We start from the raw sequence: 20,517 nt of genomic DNA on the forward strand, positions 1-20,517 counted from the left end.
GTGTGATTGAATACCTAATTACAGTTGTTATCAGACCACCGTCGGGAGATGCTCGGTTCTGTTGAGAATGATACTGTGAGTCTTCATCACGTGGGGAAATCAGCTCTGGCTCTCCCTTCGTATTTCTCCCCTGAGACAGAATGGTGAGGGCAGCATTCTTTCAATCCCTAAATGCATGGTAACTCTAAATTAATCAGAGTTAAACGCTGCCATCCAATTATGTAGGTATAGAGACTGTTAATGGAAACTTCTGGAAAAGAATATTTTACTTCGGAAAATTACATATATAATCTGGCATGTAAGCAGCACTGTTGCCATATCAGCTGAGCAGAAGTAGTTTGATACAGTTCCAAAAATAGCCTGTATGGATCTGAGGCACTATTTTATGGCTAGCATTAGTCCCTGAAGTGAATTGGTGCTCATCAACTACAGGGCACAGAAGATAAAATCTACTGCAGCGCTTAGGTGATGGTTGAACTTCCAGAAGGTGAGTTGCCCCATGGGCTATTGGGAGAGGAAAGACAATGGGACAATTTGCCTACTCAAAGCCAGTATGTGCTCAGGTACCTTGCTACAGCACCAGGAAGACCATAAACTGGTGAGTAAAAGACGCCGCAGGAGCACCCAGCTATGAAGTGGCCTTAAACACAGCAGCTGCACCAGTTAAAGTTTTCCCAGCAGACACTAAAAGCCAAACTAAACTCATCAGAGATGTGACAACAGTTGTAATTGTTCCAGGTAATGGGGCGTTTCTTGAAAATGGCCCAGCTCAGTCGTCTGAAAACAGAGAGGACCAATTTGCTGCCTTGTTATATTGTTGGGTTTTTTTTCAATTCAAGATGAAGCAGCCTCCTTGGCTTCCAATAACGTGTCAGTACAGGATTCAGCAAAGGGCGCTCTTAATGTGGCCTCCAGCGTACAAGCAACAAGACACTGAAGTTATATTCTGTTGTGGTGCCATTGCTCTTGTAATTTGTGTGCAGAGTGCGGTGGCATGTGAAGGAAAGTCTGCCCTTTGCTTTAGGCCACTCTAATAAAGCTTTGTCTTCAGAAAGTGACTTTGTATCGTCACAGCTCTCTACACATGAATTTAATATACGCAGCCAAAGATGAGCCTTTCTATGAGCCAGGTATCGTTCCCTCAGCTAACAAAAACCCTTATCTAATGCCTGGCTCTTGGCAGAAAGACCCTGGGTGGCTTTGGTGCTGTACTGGTCTCTGCAGTTCTGTTACCACCTGCACACACACTTGCTCCCACCTGTACCCCTCATCCCTCCAGGCCCAGCTCCCACCTGCCGAAACTCCTCCCCTGCTTTGTAAATGAGCCTTTCCCAGTGGGACTGGTGCCAAGAGTAGCGCAAGGACAACAGAGAAGGAGCTCAGCCATGTAGGATACACTTCATAGTTTAAAACCAACATTTTCCTCCCAAGTTTATATCTTTTAATTCTTTTCTTCACACAGTCACTGAAGTTATAGACTGTTAAGTTAGTTGTTTGCATTACAAGTGCTTGTTTCTGATAAGGTAAGGTAATGATTAGGTAGAATTCTGCAGTCATAAGGTAATAAGCAGAAATAATTATCAAAGTGAAATTAGGAGGTTGCTTGACCACAGTGACCGAAGAGACAGAACTAGAAATCCCCAAAGAAATGCCCTGCAAATCGTCACTTGACTGCAAAATCAAAGGTCTTGTATTTTTTGGAGCAACCTCCCTTGCTTTCAGGCAGAGTGCTGCGCAAACAGGGAAGATGTTTAGGCTCCTCATCCCAAACCCTTCCTATTTCATACCTCATGGTAGAGAAACTCCTCTGCCAGCATGGGATAGCAGAAAGCAGCTCCCTCTGCTCTCCCCTTGCCAAGGCTGCTCAGCTGACCTCACCCCGAGAGTTATGCAGATTCCCTGCATATGAGAAAGTCTTGTGCTCTTTAAATGATTCTTAAATGCTAACTATTATTATCCTCAGGCAATTAAATGGCTCTCCAACTATTCAGATTGGGTGGAGGCATGGATTGTTGAAATAGCCTTCAAAGAGATAATTCATGCAAACCAAAACTGTGGAATTCAAATTTATTTTTTTTTTAATTTAACCTTTTTCCTCTGGCTATTTTGTGCTCATCTAAATCAAATATTTGAAAAGGAGGTGATGTCCTCTGCAGACGCTTTCGCTTGCTTTGCTTTTCTATGCTACTTTTCACCAAAAGCTTCAGGGCCACTCCTGGGTTTTGGCCTTGAACTAACACAGCATCAGGCTTACCCACCACACTTGGGTCAGCTGGGGAACTCTGCTCTAAGCTGATATATCACATTTATCTCCATCAGGGCATGAGTTTCAGCTAAAACACCAGCACTTCGTTAAATGTGAGTGTTGTTCTATAATTTTGAAAACAGAGCAGCGGACTGACTCCGTTGGTTTATATAGTCCAAATGCAAAAATTGTGAAACACTGGAAAATCAGTCACATAATGCAGAAAGTAACATTTTGCCGCCATCTGTGGTGGAACTGGCTTCTGCTGGAGCAGTATCTTCAAAGCTAGATACCTAGTAAAGCAAGAGAGGAGGGTGTGCGTTTTGCTCTCCCTACCCACACAGAGAGCTAGCAGAAATCAGCTAACCTGGCTTCCTTCACAAGGAAATGCTCCGTAAACCCAGTGGTACAGAATAATGATGCAGTGTGTTTCTGTCATTGCACTCAGAGCTGGCAGTGCCTATTCTAAATACTGTGACAGTATTCACCAAAGTTTGCAGGAGCAGAGAAACATGGAAGAAATTACATCACCATGGGACAGAAGATTACACTTTCAAGAAAAGACAGAAGAATCTCTGTGTGCCTGACCCTGGCTTTTTATTTTTTAAAAGGGAACTGTTTAATGGTTGGTGATAAAATGAAATGATACAATGTGTTAAAGGATATAAAAAAATGCAATGCCTTGTGTGTTCAGGCTGTTCGGAGTCAGGCTAGGTATTTTAGACACTATTCTGCATTTTGCCAGCATTCAAATCTCCTGTTGCATATCAGTGTGATTGATGGCCTGCTGGAGCCTGAGGAGGGAATCACAGGCTTCTGCATCAGATTTTGCACATCATATTCGAAGGAGGTATAAACTGGTGCATTGTGCTGGCTTTGGAGCCAAGTTAATCCACCCCAGCAGAGTATCTAAACCATTGGCTTCCATGGCACCATTACTGCAAGCTGATGAGCACAGACATCTCCCGTCTCTAGCAATCATCTTGGTGTGCTGCAGCAAGATGTTTGTGTCTCTTGAAACCCTCTGTCCTGATTGCAGGAGGTAGGGTAAAAGGAAAGTCGTCAGGACATGCAGTCCATCTGCTGCCCCAGATCAGGTCATATCCTTGGCAGTCCCAGCAGATGCCTTTACCTTATTTAAAATCTTCTCTCTACCAAACCACTCCTCCACTTCTCTGCACCCACAGGATGTGTTGTCTCATGTCCAGCATCTCCCTGACCTAGCTCTACCTGGAAGCATTCTGCTCTCTGGATACAGGTCAGCATGTGAAGGTCACAATCATCTTTCTTCAGTGGTACTTCTAGATTGAACAACTCTCGGTCCAACAAACTTCTTTTTTGCTTTTGGTTATTGTTTTTTTGGAACCTCTGTTCTGCTCCCCATCCAGCAGGTCCCCCTCCTTAAAGTGCAGTGTTGGACCAGACGTGTGACCCCAGGACACACGTTACCAAAGCAGAAGGGCTACCCATCCTGCCTGGCAGTCTGTGCTCTTATTTCTATGTCCCATTCTGCTGTTTGCCCTTTTCACAACAGCACAACATATTTGACTGATGCTCAGCTTGCGACCTGCACAGCCCTTCGATTCTTTACTGCAGTACTGCTGCCTAAGCAGATAGTCCAGATTTGTGCAGTTTTGATTGCTTTCCTACAAACATAAATTTTGCATTTGTCCTCATTGTATTGCATCCTGGTTTTTTTCAGACAATTTCTCCAATTTTTGTAAACTGCTTTGAATCTAATGCTGTCCGCCAGCATGCTGGGAGTCCCTTCACTTGTCATCTGCATACTTAAACGGTATACTTTCTACGCCATTGCCCAAATAACTAGTGAATATATTAAGGGTGAGCTCACTACATAATCTGGACTTGGATGGAAAATTTTGTCATGCTAAACATCCTACAACTGGGCCTTGCACTCCTCTCCTGGAAACTTCCATCAGTATTATCTGTGCCTTGAGTAGCAGCTCAGCCACAGCTCCAGGAGCAACAGCTTTTGTGTGAAATCAGAGAAAAGAAGCAAGATACCAAGTCTTTTGTATCTTGTGTCCCTCTCCGAGAGCATTTCAGAGACAAACCTGCTCCATTCCAAGAAAGTAGCTCGATGATGCTGAATCATCCTGATGGACAATGCAGCAGCCTTCTCTATCCCACCATCACTGGCTCCCCTGTTCTGTGTCTGGGACTGCTGGGGTGGCTGGGTAGCTAGCCTGCATGCTGCCTACTTGGTTCTATCGACATTTTTTATAGATTCAAGATATTCACATGAAGCATTTTGATTCTGTTGATTCAGAAGTTTGCAGATGAGAGGAATTCTGTCAGAATTTTTTTTTTATTAGCTGAAATCAGCGTGTCTGATTTCTTCCCAGATAAATAGGACACACCCCAGAACCTCAGTGTCCCTCTTGCACTGAGGGGCCCAAACCTGAACACAGGATTCGAGGTGCGGCCCCACCAGTGCTGAGTGCAGGGGGACAATCACTGCCCTGGCCCTGCTGGCCACACTGTTTCTGACACAAGCCAGGATGCTGCTGGCCTTCTTGGCCACCTGGGCACACTGCTGGCTCATGTTCAGCCGGCTGTCAGCCAGCACCCCAAGGTCCTTTCCCACCAGGCAGCTTTCCAGCTGCTCTGCCCCAAGTCTGTAGCACTGCATGGGGTTGGTGTGACCCCAGTGCAGGACCCGGCACCAATCCCTGTGTGGAGCCTTCCTGCCCTCAAGCAGATCAACAGTCCTGCACATCTGCAAACTTGCTAAGGGCGCACTCGATCCCCTCATCCAGATCATTGATAAAGATACTAAACAGAACTGGCCCCAGTACTGAGCCCTGGGGAACAGCACCTGTGACCGGCCACCAGCTGGATGTAACGACATTCACCACCACCCTGGGCCCGGCCATCCAGCCAGTGTTTAACCCAGCAAAAAGCGCACCTGTCCCAGCCATGAGCAGCCAGTTTCTCCAGGGGAATGCTGTGGGAGATGGTGTCAAAGGCTTTGCTAAGGTCCAGGCAAACTACAACCACAGTTTTTTTCCCTCATCCACTAAGCAAGCCACCTTGCCACAGGAGATCAGGTTTGTCAAGCAGGACCTAGCTTTCATAAATCCATGCTGGCTGGGTCTGATTGCCTGCTTGTCCTGTACGTGCTGTGTGATGGCACTGAGCATGATCTGCTCCATGACCTTCCCCAGCACAAAGGTCAGACGGACAGGGCTGTAGTTCCCTGGATCTTCCTTCCAGTCTTTCTTGTAGATTGGCATCCCATGTGCTGACCTCCAGTGAACTGGGACCTTCCTGGTTAGCCAGGACTGCTGATAAATGATGGAGAGTTGCTTGGTGAGCGCTTTCACCAGCTCCTTCAGCACCGTTGGGTGGATCTCATCCGGCCCCACAGACTTGTGTGTGTCTCAGTGGTGTAGCAGGTCGCTGACCATTTCCCCTTGGATTATGGGGGCTTCATTCTGCTCCCTGTCCCTGTCACCAGCTCAGGGCACGGGGTACCCAGAGAACAACTGTCCTTACTATTAAAGACTGAGGCAAAGGCATTAAGTACCTCAGCCTTTTCCTCAGCCTTTATCACCAAGTTTCCCCCCTCATCCAATAATGGATGGAGGTTATCCTTAGCCCTCCTTTTGTTGCTAAATAATTTTATTGCCTTTATGGCAGTAGCCAGATTAAGGTCTAGTTGGGCTTTGGCCCTTCTAATTTTCTCCCTGCATGACCTCCCAACACCCTTGCAGCCCTCCTGAGTGGCCTGCCTCTTCTTCCAAAGGTCATGAACTCTTCTTTTTTCCTGAGTTCCAGCCACAGCTCTCTGTTCAGCCAGGCCAGCCTTCTTCCCCGCCGGCTCATCTTTCAGCACATGAGGACCACCTGCTCCTGCACCTTTATGATTTTCTTCTTGAAGAATGCCCAGCCTTCCTGGACCCCTTTGCCCTTCAGGACTGTCTCCCAAGGGACTCTGTCAACCTGTCTCCTTAAACAAGCCAAAGTCAGCCCTCTGGAAACCTATGGGAGAACTTCTGCTGACACCTTCCCTACTTCTCCAAGAACCAAAACTGTTATCAATAAATTGTCTACCAGAGAGGGCTGTGCAAGTAATACAAAGAGGGGGTCAACAGTGATACAGCTTATTCTTTCTTTGAAGACCTGGTTCAGAAGCTGCTTAGTGTGGCATTTCACCCTCCAGTATCTCTAGCTCATTTGCCTGGGAGCAGAAAGGTTTAGGGAGGAAACTTGTGTCGATGAGACGATGCATTTCATGTACCCCAGAAAGACAGCAACTGTACAGTTGAAGCCAGGAGTGTTGTTTAAGCTTCTTTAAACTGATGGAAGAGCCTTCAATTTCTCCAAATGCCTCAGAAGTGAATAGGAAGAAAGTAAGAAGGTCCCGGAATAAAGGTCATATCTCTATATTTCAGTATCTTTAATTCATGCAAGAAAAGGAAATTTACAAAATTAAACATCAACTCCCGCCCGAGGCAACTACTCGGTAAAAGAGCACAGCTGCCGAGATCCATCTGTTCCTTACCAAATCCAGCTTCTTGACTCCCTGCAAGAGGTATTTTCTGCTTTTCACCTGCTGTCACAGACTTGTGTGTAACAATAACTCTTTCTTCAATAAAATATGACTTCTTTTTTTCAGAGTGATGGTCCTGGTTTCATCTGGATAGATAGTGCTGTGTTTTGAATTTAGTATGAGAATAATGTTGATAACATGCTGATGTTTTATTTGTTCTAAGTAGTGCTTACTCTAGATCAAGGACTTTTCCAGTTTCCCATGCCCTGCCAGTGAGCAGGTGCACAAGAAGCCGGGAGGGAGCAGAGCCAGGACAGCTGGCCCGAGCCAGCCAAAGGGATATTCCGCACTGCAGAACATCATGCTCAGTGTATAAACTGGGGGGAGTTGGCTGGGAGGGGCCGATCGCTGCTTGGGGACTGGCTGGGCATCAGTCAGTGGGTGGTGAGCAGTTGTGTGCATCACTGGTGCTTTTTCCCCCTTGATTTTTAATCCTCTCATTTTCTCTCTCCTTTTCTTTACAATTTTTATTAGTATTATTGTTGTTTATTATTATTAATTATGTATTTTACTTTAATTATTAATTTTTTCTTATATTAACCCACAAGTTTTACCTTTTTCTAGTTCTCCCAATTCAGTTGGGTGGAATGGAGCGAGTGAGTGGTGTTTGATTGTGGGCTAGGGTTAAACCACAATAAATGGAGACAGGAGATTTTTGCATGAGATACACATCTTTTGAAGTAGTTCTCCCAGTTATCATGGCAAGGACAGATGGCAGAGGTATTGATAACCACAGGGTAAAGAGATGGGATCTCTTGCAACAGCCTTGTGCTAAATTCCAGATACCTCTCCCATGCCACTGTCCAGCAGAGCTATCATTCACACCTTACAGTACAAGTCAAAGAATATATAATTTAACCTCATTTGGCATGGCTGTATTTCAGAATTAATGCTTCTTCCTTTGCTCCCAATATTGTGCTGTGAAAAATCTCTTTGCCATGGAGTCACATGCCCTAATGCAGTGAAAACACATGTGGCTGCCTGAAGGGCTCCTCTTTTCGGCTCATTAGGGCCACAAAAGTAATTCTTCTCCAGGCACACCTATTTAGCCTTTGATGTGACAGCTGTGGAGACTAATGCCTGTAGCACCACATCCCACCCAGTTTCATCAACTCACTTGACTGGAGAGAGGGTCATTGCCACTCACAAGACTATGTGGGACCAGCAGATGGGACCCATCCAGAACAGAGGGGCAATGTTTCTTTTCAAAAAATCTTATCTGTTTAAGGGGGAGACAAGATAGGGCAGCACTTGTGGTAGCAAACATTGCTATGTCAGTCTTCCAAAGTATATTTAATTCAGCCTTTAAATTATCCTAGCTGTGGTAGGTGTCCCAGCTGCAGGAAGGCCTCTGAGAGCTCAGCTTCTTTGATGGGCCACCTCTGGTTCCTACCTCTGTCAGTATAAACAAGCTACACTTAAGAAGATTAAATCAAGTCCTTGCTTAGCATATAAAAAATGGCATTTTGCTCGTATAAGTGATGCTTCTGGGTCTTAGGCCATCTTTGTAGATCTGGGACTAAATTAGAAAATAAACTCTGAATTGCTTTGGCTTCCCTAGCATCGGGTTTGATGAATCGGTGCGACAGCCTGCTTTGGAGAAATCAGATATGTGCTAAGAAAAATCTTCCCAGTGCCCTCATCTGCAGTGCAGGGAGCTCCCTGGGACAGTCATGCTCACCTGGAGAAGGATTGTTTTTCCAGGGAGAACAAGAAGAGGAAGACGTGTTGATGCCTACGGCCATACTTTCTACTCCACAGCAAGGTTCAGAGAAACCTGTCTGCATTTCAGAAGAGGAAAAATGTGCAAGGAGAAAAGGCAAGCCATTCTTTCCTGCAAATATAGAATGGTCAGTAATAAAAGAGTGAGAGAAATCCACCATTTGATGTTTCTGGCCAAGCAGTCAGGAGGGGGTGAATTCACTGTTTCCCCAAAGTGAATAAACTCTAATTCCCTATATTTATCCTTTCTAACTGTTCGATATATTTAATCGACTCCTATCACTGTTTGTAGGATAACACCCATAGAGGCAAGATCAGCTGTATTTGCTTTATGATTTACATGTTCATAACCACATAGCCACTGTAGCTGTATTTGATTTAAAAGCATAAACCAGAGAATGTGTTTCTTTAGAGAAAGTTGGGACAATGCTCCCACCTTGCTCTTGCAGATGGTATAAGAATCATTTTGTTCTTCCTTTTCCAACTCTCTGCTTCTCCAGGGCAGACCTCCTTTTCAAAATCAAGACACTGTTTTCCTGCATACTTATGCTTTTCCAGGGTGATCCTATTACTGGAAGAGTTTTGTCTACCCTCTAGTGGGAATTTGAATTATAACTGTGGGAGTACAGGAGGCTGGAGCCCCTTGGGCACAGCCTGGAATTACTGCAGGATCGATCTTCATGGTGTTTCCAGCCAACACGATGCCCCATTCCTGTCCTTCCCCTCCCTGAATGAGATTCTTGTTTATATTTTGGAAAAAAAAAAAGGGACGAGGGCTATGTTTGTTAGGATTTTGCTCTGGTAGAGGGACAGATTTAGATTTTCACTGGTGTTGGCCAGTTAACTCTGGAAAGTAAGTATAGTTGTATTAGTCATGTTGAGCCAAAATGAGGATGAAAATTTAGAAGATGTGTATCTGCATCTTAACTCCATTTGCCCTTCTGCCAGTAGAAGGAAAGTGTTGGTATCAGTATCTGAAGGCAGAACATGGGCTGCTGGATCTGAATTAGGGTGTGCTAGGAAGGGGCCCGGCCCCGTCTCTGAGGCATGTTAACTGAACCCATGTGCTCTTCCAGAATTTGCACATATATGTGGTGAGCAGTGTACCCCACCCCCTTGGCTGAAGGCAGATCACCAGTTATGGAACCCACTTCTGACCTTTGCAGCCCATGGACAACAATTCCTCGACCCGTGGCGCGATGCATGTGTTTCCGCCTGAAAGGTTTCCCTATATATATATGCTGCTAATTCCTTATGTGCTGCTAATGTTTTGTGTTAACCTGCAAATTAACAAATACTGGATACAAACCTGTAAAGGGGATGAATATAGCTAATCACTGGCTTTTGGCTGAGATCACATGAAGTGGTAGCCAAATAACTCTGGCGATAAAGGGCTTGTCCTCCAAAACCTCCTCTGAAGGAAAACAGAAGTGCTCCTGCAGATGCAGAGTACGACATTGGGGATGAACCAGGGCCTGAGTAGCTCAGACAGCGCTCTAACTCAACTTTTATTACCGAAATGCCACAACTGAGCAATCAAGACTCCCCTGAAAATCTTACCCTAAGCCTAAAATGCACTTTGTAAAAGCCCTGGGCTGGGAACTGATTTCTTCCCTGCTTGGCTGCTAATTTGCTTTGTGACTGGAGGCAAGTCACTTAACTCCACTGTGCCTCAGTTTCATCACCTGTAAAATAGGGACGATACATAAATATTGCAGAGAAGCTTACTAGCAGAAAGGTAATGTGAGGAAACTCCTGTAGGCAGGTGCTGCTGCCTTGTCTGTTGAGATAACTTCCTGTTGATAAAAAGCATCATGAAGTGAAGGGAAAAGGGAATTTTAAAAAAGATTTATGGCTTGAAATTGTTGCACAGTGCATTTGTACGCCACTGCCCGCTAGATCTTCTTCGTTATTGCTGAGGCCATAAGTGATAGGGCAAGCGTGGCTCGCTCAGTGGAAAACTGCCCCTTTGGGATTACGTGGGGCTGGAAATAAATCTACGCATAATGCTTCCCTGCTTTATGCCAAGTCACCTCCCTTTTGCCCAGCTTAACGGACCTGTAGCAAGAGCAGCGCAGGACTTTTACCTTGGATGCCCTTTGAGGCACCCCAGAAAAGGACTTTTCTAGCCCTGCCAACTGCAGGTCCAGAGCATCACTTTGTACAGTGGCTGGCACCATGGAAGTCCCTGAAGATGGGAGAGAGATATGAGAGTATCACAGGCTGCTTTTGTGGTAATACCAAAATACCTTGTCACAGATCCACTGACAAAATACAGATTCTGCCAGGCATGTGGGAATTGTCTTGAGAGCACCCTGGGATGCAGCCAGCTAGCTCAGGCTGATCGGGGACAAACAGGAACCACGAGGATTTTAGCAGAACTGTTAGAAGGGACAGAATGAATTTTCTAATCATTTTTGCAAAAAGCTGATGGGTCTTGAGCAACAGGCTGGATGCGGTGAAGGGAGAGGGAAGGACCAAGTAACCTGGTATCAGGTTTGCTAGCTTGGGTAGCAGGGAGGGTGCTGGCACTGCAACCTTATAATGAAAACACACAAAAGAAGATGTCTCCAGGAACTATACCTTCTACGTTGCTTTATTAGGATTCAGTATGGCATTGTCTGTCTGTGCACAAAGCTGTATTTCTTTCTTCTTCACTGTATCTTATTTCACTATTTTACAAAGTAAAAGGAAATCCATAAAGTAATTTGGAAAACACATCTTTCCCCCTTTTTTTAAAAAGACAGAAGATCAGAACTTTGTTTTCCTTCTAAGAGTGGAGAGTATCACTGGTACTGTAGCTTCCAGGCAACTGCTTCTCTTTTGGTTTAGAAATCAGTGATATCAACTATTTTGAGGAGCAAAGAAACCAAGAAGAAGTCTTAGAAGATAAAAAACCTTTTAATTCCAATGTCTTTTAAGGTTCTAGCAACGGTAAATCTAACATACTCTGCATTATAGTTGCCTGCAGCAGCCCTGAAAAATCATGTTCCCTCTCTGTTTTAAAAAAATCAGCATTTGAATTTTAAATGTTATTTTGGAAAGACACTTAGCTCAGTGTTTACCAACTTTACTTTTTCTCCTTCTGTGCCCCAAAGTACAGCTCTGACTAAAAGCAGGAATGTCTATTCTTCTACTGCTCTAGGAGGCATCCAACTCACTCTGCTCTCCACTGCAACACACAGTAGGCTAGAGCTTCAAATCAGGTTTCAATAGTGACTTTCCAGTCGCTAGTCAGAAAACAGGCCCTGAAATACATTTTCTTCAGTGAAAACATTTTTTTTCCCCTCCTAGACTCAATTGTGTGGTCTTTACATTAACATGGCATCAGGCAGCACCACTGAATGCCTCCACTGTCACAAAACACGAGGGAGCTTTAAGGGAAGACACAAAGTATTTTCCTTTACATCTCTTCTCCTTTTCTGCTGACAGGGAAAGCCAAATACAATTTGGGGCTGGCAGGAGTTGAATAGCAGTGTGTTCATTTGTTGTTTGCTGCTTCAAAGTTTACGTTCACTCAACCTGCATTTTCAGAGTAGAAAGTATTGACAAATAGAAGAATTCATTCCAAGTTTATTCTGCTTGCTTAGCCTCACCAACAAAATGACACCTATCTGAGGTCTAAATGACTCAGTGGTGAGCCTGGCACTAACCTCCACTTCATCTGGTGGGTCACTACCATACAGTTATACTGTACAGCTAATGCAGCAGCATCCCAACTACACATACCATTACATCACGATAAAATTGCAGCCTTTTCTCACATCAACATCCAACACAGACTGTTCTCAAGGTATTTTAGCCTTTGACTCTGCTAGCTGTTTACCAAGCTATTCATTTTGATGCTGCATGCAGTCACTTCACACTCTCTTCCTAGGTGTCCAGGATAACACAGAATTGCTTGAAAGGTAGCTAGATGCAGCTGGATTAGGACAGATTTAGCAGAATATTTTTTTTCATGTAAAACATTAGTCAGTATTTTTGCTCTCTGGGAAGTTTGAGTACAAGGAAGGCCTTTTGCTTTCAGTTCTTACAGAAACACGTTTTGGGGAGAAAAGGAAAATAATTGCTGCTGGTTTTCTTCCTGGACAACTAAGGATAGAAAATAATTATGCTGCAATCTGTGACAGTATGTGGATCACTGTTAAGAATAACGTTCAACACATCTACAAAAGCAGTCAGCAATGCCAAAATTTCACCTTTAATATCATCAGAGTTGACATCCCCGGAGAGGCTTACCTTGCAACATTACTCTCTTGGTCGTTCTGTGGTCCCCCGCAGGGAGCAGCTTGCTAGTAGGTACTTGAGTTGACGTGACTGTCTTTGCAGACAAACCTACTAGAGACTTTTGACAGAAGCCTGGTTACTGGAGCATAACTATGCTGTGAATTCGCCTGCAATAGTATAGTAATTTTTGTAGCTGTGTTGTCACACTGCGTACAGAGCTTGGAAAGTGTCTCCTGTTTTCTGCAATTGAAGCACTTATCCTTGTTTCAGCAGTAAACTTAACAGCTGCTAAAAATAGAAGCTATTGAGATGTCACCCTTCACAGTAGGCAAAAGGAATGAGTTGCATGAGATAATGATCTCTCAGTCCTGCCAAGCACCTGAGCAGTCCCTGAATGCATTAAAAATGCATGCATTGAGGTTGAACTTTCCTCCTTTTCCAGACCCAGCCGTGTTACTGCAAGACGGGACTGCCCTTTGTCTGGAGGCTCTTGCCACACCAGTGAACTACGGCTCCTGGGAGCATTCCCTTACCTACTTCAGCACTTTAAAATCGGCTGGTTTAGCCCAAACTAAATGAAGAGAGGTGGTAGATGAACAGGTGATACGGGAATAAGGCAATCAAACAACAGCTGTGTTAAGGAAAGAGAGAAGGAGCCAAAAGGGTAACCCCTCTCCAAGTCACTGAAACTGGGAGTCGCTGTTAGAGATGGAAAGCCTTGAAGACTTCTATTTCACACTTTTTACCTATAGCTGCTCCATTTTACATTGTATGTGTAGTTGTACTGAAGAGTTTCTGCTTGTGTGTGATAAGCTCAGCTTGGCCTTGAGAAGGAAGAGCTTCTGAGAACAAGAATTAAAAATACTCCAAGAGAAGAAAAAAGGTAATTTTTAATCCACTCCTTCAGATGTGTATGTGTAAGTGATAGGCACATCTTGTGCTTTCACTTATATGGGAAAGGAAGAGACTTTGTGCAGTGTGTTTGTACTTTTTGCTCATGTTGGAGAGCTGAGATGTTATTAATCTATGTCAGAAAAGATTTATTTCATGTGACTCATCTTATGTATTTGTGTAACTTGTGGAATTTGAATCAACCATGCATGTGTGAAACCAGGTAGCTTGTCCATGATTGATCACCATCTAGTGGCAACCTGCAAAATTCAGACTTGGACAACAATACGAAAGAGGACAATCTAAAATGGGAAACTTGTCAAAAGGCCTGTGATGCTGCTTCTGAAAGATGTATCTGACGGCTGAGCCTTTACCAAATAAAGTATTTTAAATATCCACAAGGCCTGTCAAACACTATGGTGTCATTGTTTGTCCTGCTTAGGTGCCTGTGTGCACTGGGGCGCAGTGCTAACCCATGGCAGGTGCCCAGGCTTTGGCAGCATGCTGGTTGCTGCCAGTCAGCCTGCCCAAGGCTCCGAAGAGCTGTGGCAGTGCGGCAGGACAGGCTCTGGTGCCAGTGATGATCCCAGGCACTGCTTGTTTTGCTAGCACCAGTGTTATCGGCAGCGTAAGCCTAAATGCAGAGCCTCGTGGCCAAAAGGGATCTCCAGAAGCCAGGCAGGCTTGTGTCCCTCTTGCTCAGCATCTGGCTGGCCTACTCCTAGAGACATGCCATGGCTGATGCTCCTCTTGTCCTTACCAGGGCTTCATCATCTGTCTTGAGAGAAAGTCCTTCTGATATCTGCCCTTGAGGGATTTGAATACCATTTGGTTTTCTGTTCAGTTCCTTCCCCTTGGGATGTTTCACTGAATGCTCTTACCACACTGCTCTCATCTGTGTCTTCCCTGAAAGGCAGCCTCCAAGGCTGGACACGGTGCTCCAGCTGGGAAGGTAACAATGCTGCAAAGGGTGCAAGGGCTGCTACACAAATCTCACACATTATATTCTTATTTATACATGACAAAATTGCATCTGCCCTTTTTGCTACAGCAGACACTGTCAGCCCACTGAAACTGTTGGCTCCTGTCCAGCCTGTCATTCACAGTAACCATGGATCTTTCTCTGCTGAACTGCTACCTAAATAGGGTTTTTTTTCTCCTTTTCTGTTTGCATGTTTATTATTTCTACTTAAACACAGAACTTTGCCCCTGTCACTGTCTAATAGCATCCTGTCTTTTTTTAGACCATAGTTTCAGTTTGTCAGTTTAGTCCTTTCGGCTTTGTGTCATCTGCAAATATAATGACCAGACATTATTTCATCATCCAATTTGTTAATGAAAACACCAAATATCCCTAAACCCAGGACAGAGTGGTCAAATCCCCCCTCAGTGGCTCCCCCTACTCCAACAGCAAATCACTAATACCTCTCCTCTGAGCACAACCCTGAACCAACAAAAATAGTTTCCTCCAGACTGTTTCTTTAGCTTACACACACAAGTGTAATCTCAGAGAGTGTCAAAACTTCTTCTGGAGTCAAGATATATGACATCACCTTTTTCTTCATGTACGATCCTGTTAACCTGCTGTAGTAGGAAACCAGAATGATCTGGGATTGTACATGATAGATCCATACTGGCTGATAGTCACCTGTATTCATTCTCTGTAGATTTATCATCTGATTGTCTGTTTCAGTATTTTCTAAGATGGACATTAAGGTGACTGTTAATTCCTTGTTCCTCCATTTTTTCCATATATATCTCTCCTTGTACCTATATATAGATAGAAATCCATCTCCTTGTATTCACCATGCATATCCTTCTCTGGTGCTCCTCTTGTCCTGCCCTATGCCAGCTCTGAGAGTTCACTGTTCAGTCCCTCAGTGCTCTATGCTGAAGTTCATCAGGTCCATCTAATATGAAAACACCTGATTTATCTAGGTGCTTTCTAATTATATAATTCAGTGGTTTCAGCAACCATGACAATATCTGCTGTGTTTTGTTCAGGCTGTAATAAACAAAGCTCCACATCAGTGACAATGCTGGAATCAATGGAAGTTGTTCTGATGTCCAGGCTAACCTCTCCATGTTTCTCTAATCGACTGCAAAGCCCAGAGCAAGAGAACCCTGCGTTTCCCAGATGTTTTTGGAAGCAGTCTCGTTGGATGGTTTCAAATTTCACCTTCAGGTTGGCTTACAATCTTTTTTTTTTTCATTCCTCTCTCTTTGGTTGCTAAGAGAGGTATATATAAACCTGCTTCTGAGACAGCGTTTTGACAAGTGCTCGACTGCAGGAGAGGGGAAAGCCAGCTGCAATTCTTGCTCCCATATCAACACATCTGCCTCTGCAGGAGCTAATAGTGCCAAAGCCACCCTGGGTTTGCTGGGATTTTCTTCAAAGGATTCCTTCATAACTTTAATGCAGTTTCTGACTTGGTCACGTAATTGTAACTCCCAGGCTGCTGGACGTATTTGCTCCACTTACACCTTGAACGAGAGAGCATGGCCTGCTGGAAGTTACCTCCAGTCACGACATAAAGCAGTAGGTTGCCATGTGTTGAGTGCAGCCAGTGTCTGAGAGATGATACAGGTGGAGTGGATTTGCTTTTCCATGTGACAGCTGACTGGACAGAACCATAGCTCAGCCCCAGCCACCTGAAAGGCGTGGACAGGGAGGAAGCACACAGAGAAGACCACCAAGAGGACAGTGAGTCTGCGAGCCTTTTGTTTGTAGCAAGTCCGTGTGCAGGACCCAGTAGCCAAAGGAATAACTTCGTAGGGTGGACAACCACCACGTAGCGTAAGGTGCTGAAGCAGGTGAGGAAGAGGATGCTACTGTATAAGTTGAAGTGGAAGCCAAAGTGGATGAACTTGCACACGAATTCACCAAAGATCCAGTGCTCCCCACTGGCATAGCAGTGTACCAGGAAGGGAAGGCTGGTGACGTACAGCAGGTCTGTGAGTGCCAGGTTCAGCGTGATTATGGTGCCGCTCTTCCAAGGCCTCATCTTGAAGCTGGAAACATAAATCACAATGATGTTTCCCAGGAAGCCCACCAGGGAAATGATGCTATATGTAATGAGGAGGTACAAAGTCTTCAGATCGACTTCCACACCAGTGCAGTTCGGAAAATCACCTTCAGTGTCTTGCCAGGTGGTGGGGTTGGCTAAGTTGTCATTTGTGGTGTTCATGTTTTTCCTTAGTGCTTAAGAAAGAGAGGAATGTTTAGTGTTCAGATAAGACCTTCTGACAGATAAGACCTTCTCATAGCCTGTTAAAAACAACTAATAACTAGATCTTTCCTTTCAGCTTCCCATCAGTGCCACTATTAAAGTGCCTTTATCGAACAAGGAAAGGCTTTTCTACTGTCATGGAAACTGATCCTGATCCAGAGGCTTTTTATCATATCTATATAGAGATAGATAAAATTTTATTTTAAAACATGTATTTTCAGGGAAGGGTCTGCACAGGCACAATGAAGCTCTAATATAAGGGTTTCCCAGTCCCACAGTGTGTGATGTGGGCCCCCTGGCATATAAAGTTCACTTTCTGCTCTCAACAGGGCTCAAGTGGAGCAGAAGAACAGACTAGTCTGTTGTGCTGCTGACCGACAATGTGGAGAGGAATGTCCAGAACACAACTGCCCCATAGAAGCTATTTGCAGCCTTGTTAATTAAGTGGAAAACAGGGTGGATGTTGAAACATTTTCATATCCTTTTTGATACTGGAGTTGGTTAACATTTTTCTCCCTGCTCCTTGGAAACAACTGATAGAGGAATATTTCACTCTTTTAGTTCATTAACAAGATAGATGTTGCAAAGAAATGTTATTTTTAGGCTTGTCATCAGCTGCTATGTAAATTTCTATCCCTGTAAAATTTTTTAATGGTGTTTCACTCTGACATTAGCCTTAGATAGAATCTCAGATAACTTTTCTGAAACATCAGAATAAATTCATCCAACTTTGCAAAGCAACCATTTGCAAGATATAACACATGCCTTAAGCAGGATTCAAGGGAAATAAAGATAGCCCGTTACAGTGTCTGCAACAGAAAATATGGGGGCACTGAAGCACATGGCAAATAACTGCTAACATGGCATCCAGTAAGTGCATTTGTGTGAATGCCTTCTTTCTTTTAAAGTGGAGTAAAAGTCTTGTTGGAAAAAAATGAATAAACATCTAGCGTCATTTTTCCAGAGGAATGCAACTTTTTTCAGGATGATGCCACCTTCAGATTACTGTGGCGTGGATCTGTTAAAACGGATCCTACTGAATCACTGCTTCTATTTCTTGTCTCACTCTGAATTTTCTTCATGTAGCTTCTACCCTCACTCACTTGTGAGATATCGCAGAGACAGGCTGTAGGATTTGAATTCAAATTTACGGAGAACGTTTGGTTCAAACGTATTTAAAACACTTCAAAAACTGAAGCTGAAGCCTGAGGAGACACATGCCAAACACTGGCACTTGTTTTTAAAGAGCAAAACAGCTTCAAACCTCTTCTCACGACTGGGGATGCTGCAGGGGATGGTTTGGATAAATCCAGTGGCTCTAATTCAGTTAAGAAGTAATGCAGCAATACTGTTGTCTCCAAACAAACTTGAACATTGGACACTGGTATGGCTAATGGTTAACCAGGCTAACAGCAAAGGCCCCGTCCTGCAGTAGCAGGTCACAGCGTGCTGTCTCCTGCTGGAGGCACCAGGGCTGTGCACACCATGGTGTTTACAGTGCACAGCTATTAAGCGAGCTGAAGGGTACAGCTGGGTGCTGCTCCCCACATCACTTTCTTCGTGGGTTTGTGGGCATATCGTTTTGTAAGCAGCCTTTTTTTTTTTTTTCCCCCAACAGCCAGCCGTGCTGCTGCAGCAAACCTATAGGGGCTGAAGAGCAAATACCTCCAGCTGCTGGAGAGCAGAGTAGCAGCATTCAGCAGCTGCAGTCCCTACTGACAGCCCCACACTCTCGGGTGCTTTCAGAGCCATCCCCTTTGCTGTCAGCGAGGTATATGATAGGGCTGGATTCGGGTCAAGGAATGGGGCCGCCAAGGGCCAGGCCACCCGCCAAGCTCTGCACTGGTTATGGAAATGAGAAGTGGGGACAAGGACTGCAAGAAAATCACGTGGGTGCGGGGTCTTGGTTCTGAACTGCCCTAAGGTTACAACCGGCCTAACAGGTTACCACAGGGACCCAAGAAAGGAGACAGCAAGTCTTTGCTGTTGGCCTTATTATTTTTGCTGTCTGAATTACAAATAGAATTTAGACAAAACTTAAATCTAATTAAGGAACAGTTTGTACTGTGGCAGATTTTATCACACTAAGTAATTGGCCATAATGGGACTTCTGCAGCCAAAGCTGAGAGCAAATGATATATGGTGTAGACACATAATGAACTTTAAATAAATTATCCAAGAGCCGAACTCACAATAAAAGGGAACTAGATTATTGAAATAGAAACCCTCTTTCAGTTTTAACAGTGGAGTCACTGCTGTATTGCATGGTATTCTTTACTGTAACCAATTGATTGGAGTCACTTTAAAAAATGTTGTGATTGCATGTCTTTAATTGCAGTCACATATAAGAGAAACTTGTCTGCTCCTGCATTGTGATAATTTAATTAGAGACTGCTGGAAATAAAAGTCAAATGGCTGCAGCCATGGCAAAGTAACCTAATGCCTGTAATTGGACTATATTTCACACAGATGTGTTGCTGAATAAATTAAATAGGATTTGGCTCACAGTGTTCGACTCTTCCACTGGCTTAGATTTAAGTGATGCAAATTATATATTTAGGGATGAAGATGTGAGCCCTCCTTCCCCTACCCTTTATAATTCAGGGGGGTAATTCCACACAGAAAGAGTATGTGGGTTTGAGTATTGGATGCATCCCAGATAAGCTTAATTTGTTCCATGTTTCCATCATCCTGTAACCCTTTGCTCATCTCTCTCCACTTCACCCTGCCTCTAAGTTCACACCTTTAAATCCAAATATGCATTTTACCTGTAAATCCTTGGTGTCATTTTCTCTCTTCTTCATAGCTGGTTTCTTAAATACCCTACTCCAGCTGGCAGAGTTTGCTTTTAAATTCCAGGACTTGTGCAGTGAGACTGTCCAGGAAAGCCGTAGCAACCCACCTGGTTGCAGGTGGTTGCAGGAAGGTTGCAGGAATGCTCTGCCTCCGTTCCCGGGTCTCTGCCAGGGGAAGGCGGAGTTGGCTCCATGGTGCTGAGTGAGAGTAGCTCTGACCCCTCTTGCTTATCTGCAGGCTAGCTGCCACATCCATCCCCAGCTGCAGGGCCGTGCTGGTGTCGGTGGTCCTCCCATTGAGCCTCTGCCACCTGTGCAGGACATGGAGGACCTGCCTCATGTCACTCGCAAAATCAGTTGGGGCTGCCTGTAACCCGTCAGGTTTGGCTGGAGTGGACTGTTAGGGGTGCTTCCAGCCCTCAGTGAGGGAGGCAGGCCAGCAGCACTCAGGCAGGGAGAAGCAGCACCACCGCAGCGCCTGCCTGAAGGAATATCTGCTCCCCAAGTCCCAGCGTACAGTGTAGGAGAGGTGGGAGATGGGGAGAGCAGGGTTTCAAACTGGCAGGAGCTGCTATACAGAGGTCTTGGTGGATACTGGGAGCTGAGATCAAACCCTTGTCTCTCAAGGAGGGTGAAGGTACCCATGATCTCCAAACTGGGAGCTTGGTGGAACCAGGTGCCCTTTCTGCAGGGAGAGACCTGGCTCTGAGAAGAGCAAGGATTGTGCAACCAAGACACAAGCAATGTCTTGTAGCTGGAAGAGGTGTCTAAGAGCATGTGCTTGTGAGGACAACCTGGTGGGAGGAGGGTTTTGCTGGAGAAAGGGATTGC

The 20,517-nt window shown here is 44.7% G+C and overlaps 1 protein-coding gene across 1 annotated transcript; it reads right to left on the minus strand.

The window, feature by feature from the left end:
* Window positions 1-11,601: 11,601 nt before the first annotated feature.
* LOC119143882 (2-oxoglutarate receptor 1-like) lies at window positions 11,602-19,904 on the minus strand. The gene is given in 4 exon segments (XM_037378550.1): window positions 11,602-16,211; window positions 16,213-16,438; window positions 16,441-16,863; window positions 19,660-19,904. Coding segments are annotated over 3 exon segments (780 nt in total). The 5' UTR covers window positions 16,850-16,863; window positions 19,660-19,904; the 3' UTR covers window positions 11,602-16,066.
* Window positions 19,905-20,517: the final 613 nt, after the last annotated feature.

Source organism: Falco rusticolus, chromosome 2 (assembly GCF_015220075.1).
Source record: "Falco rusticolus isolate bFalRus1 chromosome 2, bFalRus1.pri, whole genome shotgun sequence".
NCBI classification, from domain to species: domain Eukaryota; kingdom Metazoa; phylum Chordata; class Aves; order Falconiformes; family Falconidae; genus Falco; species Falco rusticolus.